The sequence below is a fragment of the Grammomys surdaster genome, unplaced genomic scaffold (assembly GCF_004785775.1).
Source record: "Grammomys surdaster isolate TR1022 unplaced genomic scaffold, NIH_TR_1.0 126158, whole genome shotgun sequence".
In the NCBI taxonomy this organism is placed as follows: domain Eukaryota; kingdom Metazoa; phylum Chordata; class Mammalia; order Rodentia; family Muridae; genus Grammomys; species Grammomys surdaster.
Genome location: NW_021620966.1, coordinates 1967054 through 1979086, shown reverse-complemented (window position 1 = coordinate 1979086; position 12033 = coordinate 1967054). Strand labels below are relative to the sequence as shown.

Sequence of the window (12033 nt, the reverse complement as noted above, 5' to 3'; positions counted from 1 at the left end):
TTAGAGCCCATAGGTACATTTTCATTAGGTGCTTTGTTTTGACAGGGATTTGAATATGTACCTCAAAAATTCATGTCCTAGAAGCTTGGACCTCAATGTGGTACAGCCGAAGGGTGGTGTAACCTTAAAGACATAAAGTCTAGTGAGAGATAGTTAGGACATCGGGGCATCGTCCTTAGAAGGCAGTGATGTAGTTCTCATTGGGTTCTGGTTTGTTCTCTCAAGAACAAGTCGTTATAAAAAGGGCAAACAGACCATGAAACCTGTCTTTGCCCTGTTTCTTTATGTGATCTCTTCTGCATTTCCTCCCCTTACTGTGATGACACACACCATGAGGCCCTCATGACTTGAAAAACAACTGGGACCACCAGATCTTCAACTTCCATCTTCCAAAACTATAAGCTACGTAAACCTTTTCTCCCTTATAAAATGTTCCATCTTTGGCATTTCCCTCCAGTAAACAGATTGCTATATTGGGAGAGAACCACGGTCATTCATCTACACACTGTCTGTGGATGTTTGTCTGCTACAGCAGTGCAGTGGAGGGTTAAGAGATGGAGAATCCTCTAAGGCCCAAAATATTTACTGTCTCGCTTGAGAGAAAAAGTCTGCCATTCTCTTCTCTAATCTTAAAGCCTGGGTGATTCAGATTTTATACTTAGTTTCCTAGACCACGCAGATAACAACACTTAGAAGAGATTCTCTCTTTTGATGTCACACCCTTTTGAAGTATACTGAACCCATTTAGTATATGCTAAGGTAAATAAACCAACCACAAACTGTGCCAGAGCAGAGACTCAAGCCAGGTTTAATGGTCATTGTCTAGTTATAGAGCCCATGGGCTCTGAGGTTTGCCAGCCTGGTGTACACAGTGGGAGGAAGAGTCCTAGACACAGAAAAAAAGAATTACAAAGCAAGAACACACACAAACCCAGAAAATTGGTTTTGCTCTCCCCAGATGGGTCTATCCTTTCCTGGCCTTTTCCAGGGGCCCCATAGATACAGCAAAGAAAAAGATCACAGATAATTACACAGACTGTAGAGCCCTATCACATCCTGTCTCCAGAGAAACCTGCTTTTCCTTCCTGGGAGATACAGTTTATGGGTACAGATGGCGTGAAGGCCAGCCTTTCTTATATCTACACCTGGCTGTTTTCTTCCCAAGGTCTAATGGGATCATATATGCGGAATATGGACACACACATACACCCCATCTACAAGGACAAAAAGCTACCGTTGGGTCATAAGAACTGAAACCACAAGGAGAGACCAATCAGTTAAATGTCCTGGTGAAGCATCCAGACATGTCCTGTAGGTGTCTTGAACTAGGGCCCAGGTTAGTGGATACAGTAGGGAGAGTTAGGCTGCAGAGTAGGACTTAAAAAGAAAATAACCCTCCTGATCCTCAGGACCTGCTCAGCTAGAATGCCCCAGAAGGCAAACTTCATTTGACTTCCATTTTAAAGGGTCTCAGCCCTCTATGGTGTCAGGAGAGGATGCTGCCACCTAAGAGACTTTCTCATTCCCTACGAGTCTGAGGATGCAGGTCTGGCTCTTGGACCTTTGGTGATAAAGTCCCCAGAAGTCTTTGGAATACAACCGGTTCCTCACCAACCCTTATCTATTAGGACACAGGAAGAACAACTCTGCTTAGCCTCTGCTAGAATTCTTTGGAGTCCTTCATTACTCTGGCTCTAGCCTCCTGTCTTACAGATATGTAGTTTTTTAGGAAGGTTTCTGAGAAGTCCGAAAAACCAGCTAGTACCTCACCACCCTTCACCCAAAGGCTCTGGTGTGTGGTTCCCCTAACTCCAGCATCTGCCGAAAAGTGATTCAGCTCCATGGAGATATGGGTAAAAGTTCAGGGCGTTCGGAAATTAAAGTACAAGAGACTGTGCATTTGAGGAGCCTGGCGTGGTCACCCTCTCTCTCCTGCAGTGCAAGAAAACTGTGTGTGAGAAGTGGTGTGCATGGGTGGAGTCCGTTCTAGAAATGGTGGCATCAGAGGGGGCCACAGACTAACTGTCCCGGTGGACATCAAGGCGCTGGTGTGCATGCATACCTATGAGGGTGCATACCTATGAGCATGCAACTACTTAAGGGGAATCGCTGCACCGCTCTCTTGACAAAACTAGGTTACTAATAAAGGATGGACAGCAGCCTTGAGATCCCAGGAGCAGACAGGGGACAATGTTGACTTCAGTTTCTCTTCCCCAGTCCTTACAAGCAGCCCAGCAGGCCCTCCTAGCACTAAGCAGCCCTCACCCACAGGTAAACAACACCCCTTAGAACTTGAAAAGCAGGTCAGGAAACTGGAGGACCTGGACGACTTCCAACCACAGGAAACAAGGGAAAGAAAAGACACCGGAAAAGACCAACGCTGGGGAACACCTTCACCTCTGTCCTGCCCACCACCTCTTCCAAAGCTCAGAACAACTGCCTTTGGGGCCTGCAGTATGCTCACAGGATGCAGGGCACACTCATCTCTACCCAAAGCATTTCGAGAGCCTGGATGGAAGCTAAGGCTGGGTTTGTTTTTAAGTCCCTCTGCTCTGACAGTCACAACTGCACTAATCTCCGACTGGCTTTTCAAAGTGTAATGCCCCTTCCGCCTCTGTTACAAGACTGCCTGCCTTCCAGTCTGGTGGGGGGAGCGCAGAACTCTAAGCCATACTCTGTATTGCCATTTTGGGACAGAGACCACTAGGATCCAATCCTTCAGATGACAAAAATCCCACACTTTGCAGGAGTGAGACAGCCTTGTCAGCAGAGAGAAGATAAACATTAGGTCCTGTCTATCTCCAGACCTAGTCTAACTGAGCAGGACCGTACTTTACTGACTCCTCTTTGCAGAGCAGCATTCTATGGAAGGCTCAGAACCCTACCTGAGCTGATTACAAGGTTGTTGGAAGAGACGGCACACATGGAAGATCCGGTAGGTCTGGCTGGCTGCTACATCAAAGAGGCTGGTTTTCCCTGTTCCTACAGCAAGTATGGCCCTTGTGCCACAGTGGTGGCAGGCATCATACTGCTCTTTCTTCAGTATCCCCTACTCACATCCCGACAGATAGACACTGGGAGTCAAAAACTAATCAAAGCTTTCTCCCAGCCAGGGAATTAGCCTACCTGGAATTTATGCCCTATCTACAAGTTTTATGCTATGACAGGGACCTCTTAATTCATTCTGTACCCATCTGTGCCACCTGCCCCAGGACAAGGCACAGACACAATGTCCTATATTGCTGCCATAACTAACAGGCAAGAGGCCAGGCTCCTGCAAAGATCCACCTACTCAGGACTCCCGGGGAAAGAAGACGGCTCTAGTGAGAAGTCTCCCGGCAGCTTTAGGGAGTGTTATTGATCCAGGTCTCAGCCTTTTCCTGACTCATTTTCCAAAGGTTTCCAGTTCTCTAGCTATGACTGTGACTTCCCAACCAGAGAAGATACTGCAGCTTCCCAGCATGGCTCCTGTGGAGGCTCCCCCAACACACACAACTTCGCAGGTGTGGGTGGGCAGAGACAGAAAAAAAAAGTTGTTTTTCAAATGGTTTTCTCTTAAGGAGCTAGGGATGACCTCAAAAAAAGTTTAGGGAATCTGCTCCTCCCCTCAGACTCCTCCCCTCACCCCCTTTCTTGTTCATGTCCAACTCAGACGCATCCCTCCTCCTCTACCACACGGAGAACAGCCAAGGCCTTGGGTAGGGGTGTGGCATCTGCCTGAGGATTAATAGATCCATATGTGAAACTCACAGCATCCACACCCTCACTGGGGTCTTGCCTCCTCTTGTGCCCATGGCCAATTCCCTGGCGGTCAGGAGGAACCCACTCCCTTGGGCAGCCAGCCCTCTCTTCCACCCCCTCATATCCCTCAGGGGTACACTACCTCTCCTGGGGCAGAACCTCCCCATCAGCCTATGCTGCTCACACCACAATGGGTGTATCAGAAAAGACCGAGCTGACCGACTCTGGATCTGACATCCTCCGTTGGCCCTTGCCTGTTGCCTCGGGCACTGGCAGAGTGTTGCCTGGCTTGAGTTTGCCATTTTGACCCTGCCCTGGTCCAGCAGGTTCCAGGAAGGCCACCCGCCGGTCAAAACCATCATCTTTGTCCCCACCAGCCATAGGGTCATGGTTGGGTGTGGTACTGAGCATAGAAGAACTGAGGCTATCTCCTTGATGGCTGGAAGGCTTCTCCACACCCCGGCACCAGCAGCGGCAAGGGGTGAGGTATAGATAGATGAGAACCAGAACCACACTGAGGATACAGCCCACCAGGGTGGTATAGGCTGTGTTGAGGGTGTCATGGTGTCCGTGCAAGGTAAAGTTATACACTTTCAACTCCACAGACAGGGTCTCATTGAAAGTCTCCCCCATGGCATAGCAGGTATACACACCCCCATCCTCAACCTGCACCCCTTTAAAATGAAGACTGCCATCCTCGGACACGGTCACCGTGCCATTGGACCCCTGATGTAGCACCTGCTCATTGCTTGGGGACACCCACACTTTGGTCATCCCTTGCTGTTTGGTGTCACACCTGATGGTCAAGGTGTCTCCCAGGTGGGCCTCCCAGGCACTTTCCTTGTACTCGCTGCAATTGAAGAAATCCATACTGAAGACACTGTGCAGCTTCTTGGAATGTATGCAATACAGATCCTCCTGGAAGTCCATCACGGAGCTCAGCTGCCGGTACTGCCAATGGGAAAACAGCTGGTAGAGCTTGCAGTCACAGTCCAGGGGGTTGTTATGCAGGTACAGCCCATTCTTGACCCACGCTGGCAATTTCTGCAGGTCAGTCAGGGGCAACTTCTTCAGCTTGTTCGAGGACAGATCCAAGAGCATTAGTTTGGGTAATTTGTTTCCATCCTTGATCAGTTCCAGAGGAAAGCGTGAGATCAGATTCTGGCTTAAGTAGAGTTTCTGCAGCTGGGCCATGTCCTCGAAGGCATTCCTGTCCACCACCACAATGTGGTTATTGTAAAGCAACAGCACTTCCAGCGCCTGCAGGTCGCTGAACAGGAACTCATCCAGCGTGTGAAGATGGTTGGAGGAGAGGTCCAGGTACCGAAGGTTGGGTACCGGGAGGAAGGCCTCAGAGGAGATGAAGTTCAGGTGATTGTGGCTCAGCAGCAGGGAGTGCAGGTTGGTCAGACGGGTGGGGGTCCACTCAGCCCGAAGCCGGCTCAAGTTGTTGTGGCTGAGGTCCAGTAGTGCTGTGTAGCTGGGCAAAGACTGGGGCACATTGGGCAGCTGCTGCTTGGAGCAGCTGAGGATGTTGCTGGCACACAGACAGTTGGCGGGACAACTAACCACAGATCGGCCAGCCCTGACTACCTCAAAGAGAAGCAGGAACAAGGAGAGCAGCAGGAGCCAGAGGCTTCGCAGGTCACGCTGGGGTTGCATAGTGTCACTGGGGAGCGAGGAAGGCCACAGGATCTGGCAGAAAGTCACCCCGGCATGTTCTGGTGGAGTATGGAAGGGTCACTTTCACTACAGGCTTGGGAGAAAGAGGATGGGTTTGTAGTCACCAAGGACTCAGGAGGGAAAGACCACCACTCCCACTTTCCTCTCCCATCCCTGCTCCCTCCCTTTGGTGAGTAGAGAGAGGAAGCTATCCCAGGTAGTTCCCAGGCACAGTGAGGCAGGCTGTGGGCTCGAAATACTAGGGCATTAGAGGCATTGGCGCAAAGGCCCAATGGGCTAGGGTCGCGGGTGTAGAGTGAGGGTATGCACAGCGTGTCCTCTGTGGTGGCAGTGGTGGGGTGTCACAGGGATTGCACGCTTGAGGTTTGGAGGCGGGGTCACAGGGCCTTTCCGGAGGAACCAAGGGAAGGTCAACAGGGTACCGGGCTGGGAAGGGCCGAAGGTTCCCGGGGCCTGTGGCGCGGGTTCCCTCCCCAGAACCTCCGGTCACTGCACCTGCTCTGCGAGGATGCGTCTCAGCCCATGGCCAGTCCGGGAGCTCAGTCGCGGCCTCCCCCGTCCGCGCCTCCCCGGCCGGCCTGTCACGGCGCCCGGCGTACGCAGGGGCCCGCGCCCGGCGACATCGCCTGCGAGGAACTTGCTGGGTTCTGCGCCGTCCACCCGCGCCGCCGCCTCGCCCCGACCGCCGCGCCCGTCCACCCGAGCCCACCCGGCACGACTGCCACCTCCGGAGCCACCGGCCAGGCGTGAAGCAGTGCGGCGAGCGGGAGACGCCGCGATCCCAGCCGAGGGAGCAGCGTGGGGGCAGCGAGCACCGCGCGCGCGCCCGTCGCCGCCGCCGGAGCCTCGGGGCGCGTGCGCGCGGCGGGGGCGGGGCGCACGTGCGTGTGTTTGTCTCCGGCTCCCTGCGGACACGCGGGCCGCTGGCTGCAGGCGGGGGTCATTTCCTCTGCCATCCTGAGCTGCGCCCAAAGCCAGCGAGCGTGGCCCCTCACGCGCCTCTCCTCCCTAGCCTCCCTTTCTCCATCCTCTTCATGCTCCAGTACCGCTCTCTCTACCCAAACCCACTGTCAGGAAAAGTAAGTCTAACAGGAGTGAGTTCGCTGGAACCAGTGAGCTGACTCGGAGGCAAGAAGCGTCACGCGTCTTTTAATTTTCCAAATTAAAGAAATCTGGCTCGCGTCCCGCTTGTCAGTGTTGGCGGGAAATTCACTAGTCACGTTTTTGATGTTCCTTCTGCTTTCTCTGTGGAGCTGTGAAGGCATTAAAATTTGGGGGAAGAACTTTATTTTATTTTATTTTATTTTATTGTTTTCGTTTTTCTCTCTCGATTCTTGACGCCACTAGTCCACACATCTTGGAGTACCATTGAAGAACACAGCTGCTTAGCCTGCCAGTAGCTAGTCACTACTGGACTTAGGAGGTGGGTCCTTCCATAGACAACCCATCTTGCCTCCCTACTTCCTATGCAACTCTCCCATTTGTCTTCCTGAAGCAGTACCTGCACTTTCTGGTTGTCAGATGATGATTCCATTAGTTTCTCTATTAACTTAATTCTTAAAAATGAAGGCCAGTGGTGGGTGTTGAGGTGTTTTCTGTAAGATGGTCCCCCAAACACAAAGAAGCTGTTAATCATTGTGTGATATGGATGACTGGGGGTGAGGTCAAGGATGAGCGAAGACCAAGTCATCCAAGAATTCATTCTTGAGGTAGTGGACATGGAAGGAGAAATTAGCAAGTTTTTCTTTCAGGTCTTTTAAGTAGCAAGACCAAGCCTGAAATGAATGTTTCAACAAATTAGCTTGCTAAGAGTTTAAAAAAGAAAGAACACATATCTCTTCCATATTTTTACTGTGAATTTAAGTGACTGTATTATCTCTTCAAGGGGTATCAGCACATTAACCTTATGCACAAACTGAAAAGTATGCATGCTGAAAAGTAGAGAAGAGTGGGCGGTCCTTTTGGAGGAGAAGAAAAGAGGAATCACAAAATCAATTGCTGTCAAACACAATTTCTATTGGCCAGGAATTCCAGAGGCGCATGCTTGGCAGTCCTGGCTTGATTTCTCAGTTGCAGGTACATGTCATATGGAAGCTGTCATCAGAAGACTTGACTGGGACCAGAGAGCCAGCTTTCAGAGAGTCGCATGGATCCCTCAGATGCTTTGCTGATGTGGAGAAACCTCAGCGACTCTCCAGGAAGGTCAGGTCTCAAGACTGCTTAAGTGCCCTGACAGGACAACTTCTGGCAGGTGGAGAGATCCAGGAGCCTGCAAGACAGAAGACACAATGACCCAGCTTTTTCAAGTATTGTTGTCATCTCCACTTTGGTCACATAGACAGATCCTGATGGAAAGGAACCACACAAGGGCATAAAGTCCAGTAGAAGAGGATTATTTGGGGCCCTCTTGAGGTTGTTATCACATACATGGTCTCTGAGGTCACATCTACTTTTTAATTTTAAAAAAATTTCAAACATACTAAAAGTATGTGATGAGGTCATATATATCCACCATCCTTATTCAATAACTGACAGGAAAATACTATCATTGTATTTTATGCAAATATCCCTGCAAAAATGCACGCTCCTCCTATGCTGCTTTGCTCTCCCTATTCTTTCTTCAGAGCTCAGCATTCCAGGCTCTCCTCTATCCCTCTCCTCTTTCTAAGGTAAGGAAAACAAAGTAACAAAAAGGAGAAAGGCCCTTTGAGCTCGATATCAGTTGTAAGAGTTAGTATCTATGCCAGGTGGCTGTGGCACACCCTCTTTCCCAGCACTTGGGAGGCAGAGGCTAGGTGGATCTCTGAGTTCGAGACCAGCCTGGTCTACAGAGTGAGTTCCAAGACAGCTGGGACCACACAGAGAAACTCTGTCTTGAAAAACAAACAAAAGAGTTGGTATCTATAATTTGGATAGCTAGCTCTTCAGTCTTTTTTTTAATCTCAACTACACTTAAATTTTTAAAAATATGCATGCAAACCACTGAGGACTCACTCTTGTTAGCAGTGAGATTCTGAATCACTAGTCTAGAGAGGGGCCACTAGCCAGTGGTTCTAGCATGCTAGATATTAATGCTTTGGATCCATACACCGTGTGTTGAGTCATAAGGGGCTAGGCATGTGCCATTTAAATAGGTGTGATTTACTCAGCACATTTGGCTATTTGAATTAATTACAAATAAACAGCATTAGAAACCACATCTTTGGTTTTCCTCGCCACGCTGAAAATAGCAGTGACATGTGGCCAGCTACCCAATGGAACGAGGCATTGTCCCAGGAAGTCCTTTGGGTGGCACTGTGCAGAGAAGTGACTCATGATAACTCTCCCACAGCCGCTTTTTAGGCCAAACAACTATCTATTAATTCACAACAAAAGACAACCTGTGCAGGATAAATAGCAACAGGTTATTTATAGTCTGCATTTATTTCCTCTTGCTGGAATAGATCAACTCAGTACTGCTAACTACAATTTCAAAGGCTTTTTGTCTAGCTCAGGGCTTGAACAAAAGAGGCTGCTTGTATCTACTAGGTTATGAGACTGGATGAATCGCTTCCCTCCACACTACAAGTATTGTTTCTTCTGTTGGACTGACTGATATTGACTATTAGAATCAAAGTAGAGAGTTGTGAGGGAAGACATTCTTTAAGGATGCTAACTTTTGGGTCTGGAGATTTGGGGTTGAGGATATACTTAGTTGGTAGAGTGCTTGCCTAGCATTCAAGATACCCTGAGTTGGATAAAGACCAGCATGGGTTATATAAAGTCTAGCCTTAAAAATTAAAATTAAAAATAAATAATAATCCAAAATCTAGTTTGTGTGTTTGTAAGGAGGTGTACCATGTGTGTAGGTGCCCTTGCAGAGCCCAGAAGAGGGTGTTGGATCCTGGGGAGCTGGAGTTACAGGTGTTTGTGAACCCTGGTGTGGGTGCTGGGAACTTAGCTCCTCTGCAAGAGCAGGTGCTCTTAACTGCTGAGAGACTCTCCAGCCCCTGTAGGTGTTTGCTTGCTCTCTCTCTCTTTCTTTCTCTCTTTCTTTCTTTCTTCCTTCCTTCCTTCCTTCCTTCCTTCCTTCCTTCCTTCCTTCCTTCCTTCAATGTATGTGAGTACACTGTAGCTGTCTTCAGACACACCAGAAAAGGGCATCAGATCCCATAACAGATGGTTGTGAGCCACAATGTGGTTGGTAGGAATTGAACTCAGGACCTTTGGAAGAGCAGTCACTGAACCATCTCTCCCTCCAGCCCCTGTAGGTGCTCTTAACTGCTGAGCATCTCTCCAGTCCCCAAACTGGAATATTTTAAGTGTCCTTGTATTTTGTAGAGTAATAGCGGGAACATTTGTGTTCTTACAGCATCTCCAGAAAGCGGGGCCTGGAAAAATTTGAGGATATCTTGGAACAGTCAGCAAAAAGGACATGGGTCAAGAATTGCTTAAAGGGATAAAAAATTTAGTGCTCACCATTGGTGTGCACTCTCCTTGTATCAAGAAATTCACTTGCATTTTCCATTTTGTTTCATCCCCAATGGCTTTTTTTATATAAGGGAATTTCTGCGACCACTTCCCGCCTTATAAATTATCACTTGGTCTTGTTTTGTTTTGTTTTGTTGTTGTTGTTTTTGCTCTGTACCTTACACAGTTCTGAACATGCTCATACACTGATGCCCTTCCCATCCTAGAAGTGAATACTTTTTTTCTTTTTAGGCAGTTGGTGTCACACTCACCTTTTGCCACTCCTTGCCTTTGTCACCTCAGCCATGCACACTTCCTGAAAGTTTGTGGTGGTCTGCAGAAGCCACAGGATGAGCAAGTTAACTGGAGACTGAAAATGGATGGATGATGTGGGCCGGAGGGGGTACCATAGACAGTTTACAGTGCTCTGGGCTCTTTGGATTTATCAAACCTATCTAACGGTGTTTCATTTCATCTACAGCTCCCAGACAAGACTGCCCTGCCTTTATGGAAGTGATTGTTTCAGGCAACTAAATTATGAACATTGTCTTGACTTTTGATGCTCACATAGGCCTGCACTGAGTCATCAGATAGACATTTCTTGGAAATATATCTGACAACTTTATGGTCCAAACCATTATTTCATCCTTCAAAGACAGGATTCTGCTACCACAGTCTCCCTGTACCTTACCAGGCATCCCGGAGATAGAGGATCATTTCCAAGGCATGGTTACAAACAAGAATCCCCTACAGCTCCTGAAGTACAATCTTTTAAAGGGGATTTTCCTTTAAAAAAAATTTTTTTTTTTTGGTCAGGAATCTGAACATATATTTCTTTTCCTGTTCATGAACCCTCTCTTTTGATTTTTAAAGGCTTTTAAGTCTAAAATTAAATTTTAGCTAACTCTGAGACTTCTCAGCTAATTTTCATACCATACAGATTCTTGACTAGTTTGTATTGTGTTTGGAGAGCTTAATAATCCAGTTTAGGAAGTAAGTCAGGGTTTTTCTACTTAGGGACGAATAATTGTTAAACGAACAGCTAAGGATTTCTCTCTCTGATCTATGGCCATTTGATTAACTGATTGTGTGATAGATCTTTCTCCTCTAACCTTTCTCTTTTTTTTTTTTTTTTTTGTTTTCTCTCTCTCTCTCTCTCTCTCTCTCTCTCTCTCTCTCTCTCTTTCTCGTGTGTGTGTGTGTGTGTGTGTGTGTGTGTGTGTGTGTGATTGGCTTTCTCTACATAGCCTTTGCTATCCTAGAACTCACTATATAGATCAGGCTGGCCTCAAACGCACAGAAACCCACCATCTTCTGCCTCCCAGGTTCTAGAATTAAAGTCATGCATCACCATGCCCAGCTCTAATTATGCTTCCTGCATCCCATTCAGTTAGGTTTGAGGAATTTCAACCATTCATACTGTTCTTAACTACTTATCATGTTAATTATAATTTTGGCTGATCTGGCTCTTACCTATAATAGGAGAGCATCAAACTGCCTGTGTTATAAGAGATGTTAACAGCCAAGTTCACAAGCTAGCTGGAAGAGAAAAAAAGGCCAGGGGAGAGAAGTATCATTTTTGTGGTTTAGAGTGCAGCCTCTGCAGTCAGGTTCTTCCCCTACTGTGACAGGGGCAAGTTACTTAGCCTATACTGTGGAGACAATAAGAATACCTGCCTAATTGGATCGTGAGACTTTAGCTAGCTTATCCATTCCAATAGAGTCCCTTAAGAGGCAGTAAGCGCTACATACATCAGGAAGTAGGAGCTGGCTGTCTTTGCATCTTGGGTTAGGGCGCTTTTCTTAATTTTATGTTTATTCTTTCCCAGTCTCATACATGTACGTAATGAATTGTAGTCATTTCTCACACACCCCATTACTCTCCCACCACTGTAACGCTCACTGTAATCCTTCCTCATAGCAAGTTGCCTCCTTCTCCCCCACCGTGTGTGTGTGTGTGTGTGTGTGTGTGTGCGTGTGTATATGTGTGCATGCGCCCACATGTTATTTAGTAGAGTGCGGGCAGTTTATGAAAGGCCACATCACTAAAGAAAGCCAAACCTCCATCCCAGCCACAATTAACTGTCCACAGTCCCTCAGACAAGGGCGGGACCTCATGAGCGCTCTTTCCCTGTCCGTAATAGAATGTTGATGAGCCTA

General features: G+C 47.9%; 1 protein-coding gene across 4 annotated transcripts; it reads right to left on the bottom strand.

Annotated features, from left to right (window-relative positions):
• Positions 1 to 782: 782 nt before the first annotated feature.
• On the bottom strand, positions 783 to 6282 carry Amigo1 (adhesion molecule with Ig like domain 1). Of its 4 annotated transcripts, none has more exons than XM_028757378.1 (3): positions 5920 to 6282; positions 4538 to 5462; positions 783 to 886 (listed from the first exon to the last, which is right to left on the bottom strand). In XM_028757378.1, exons 2-3 carry the CDS (start codon positions 5401 to 5403, stop codon positions 823 to 825), a joined length of 930 nt encoding a protein of 309 aa, XP_028613211.1. In that variant the 5' UTR covers positions 5404 to 5462; positions 5920 to 6282; the 3' UTR covers positions 783 to 822. The 4 variants fall into 4 exon arrangements, with proteins under 4 accessions (XP_028613211.1, XP_028613209.1, XP_028613208.1 ...); XM_028757377.1 differs by having other exon boundaries at positions 815 to 886; positions 3884 to 5497; positions 5920 to 5969; XM_028757376.1 differs by having other exon boundaries at positions 786 to 5462; positions 5920 to 5989.
• Between the last annotated feature and the right edge of the window lie 5751 nt (positions 6283 to 12033).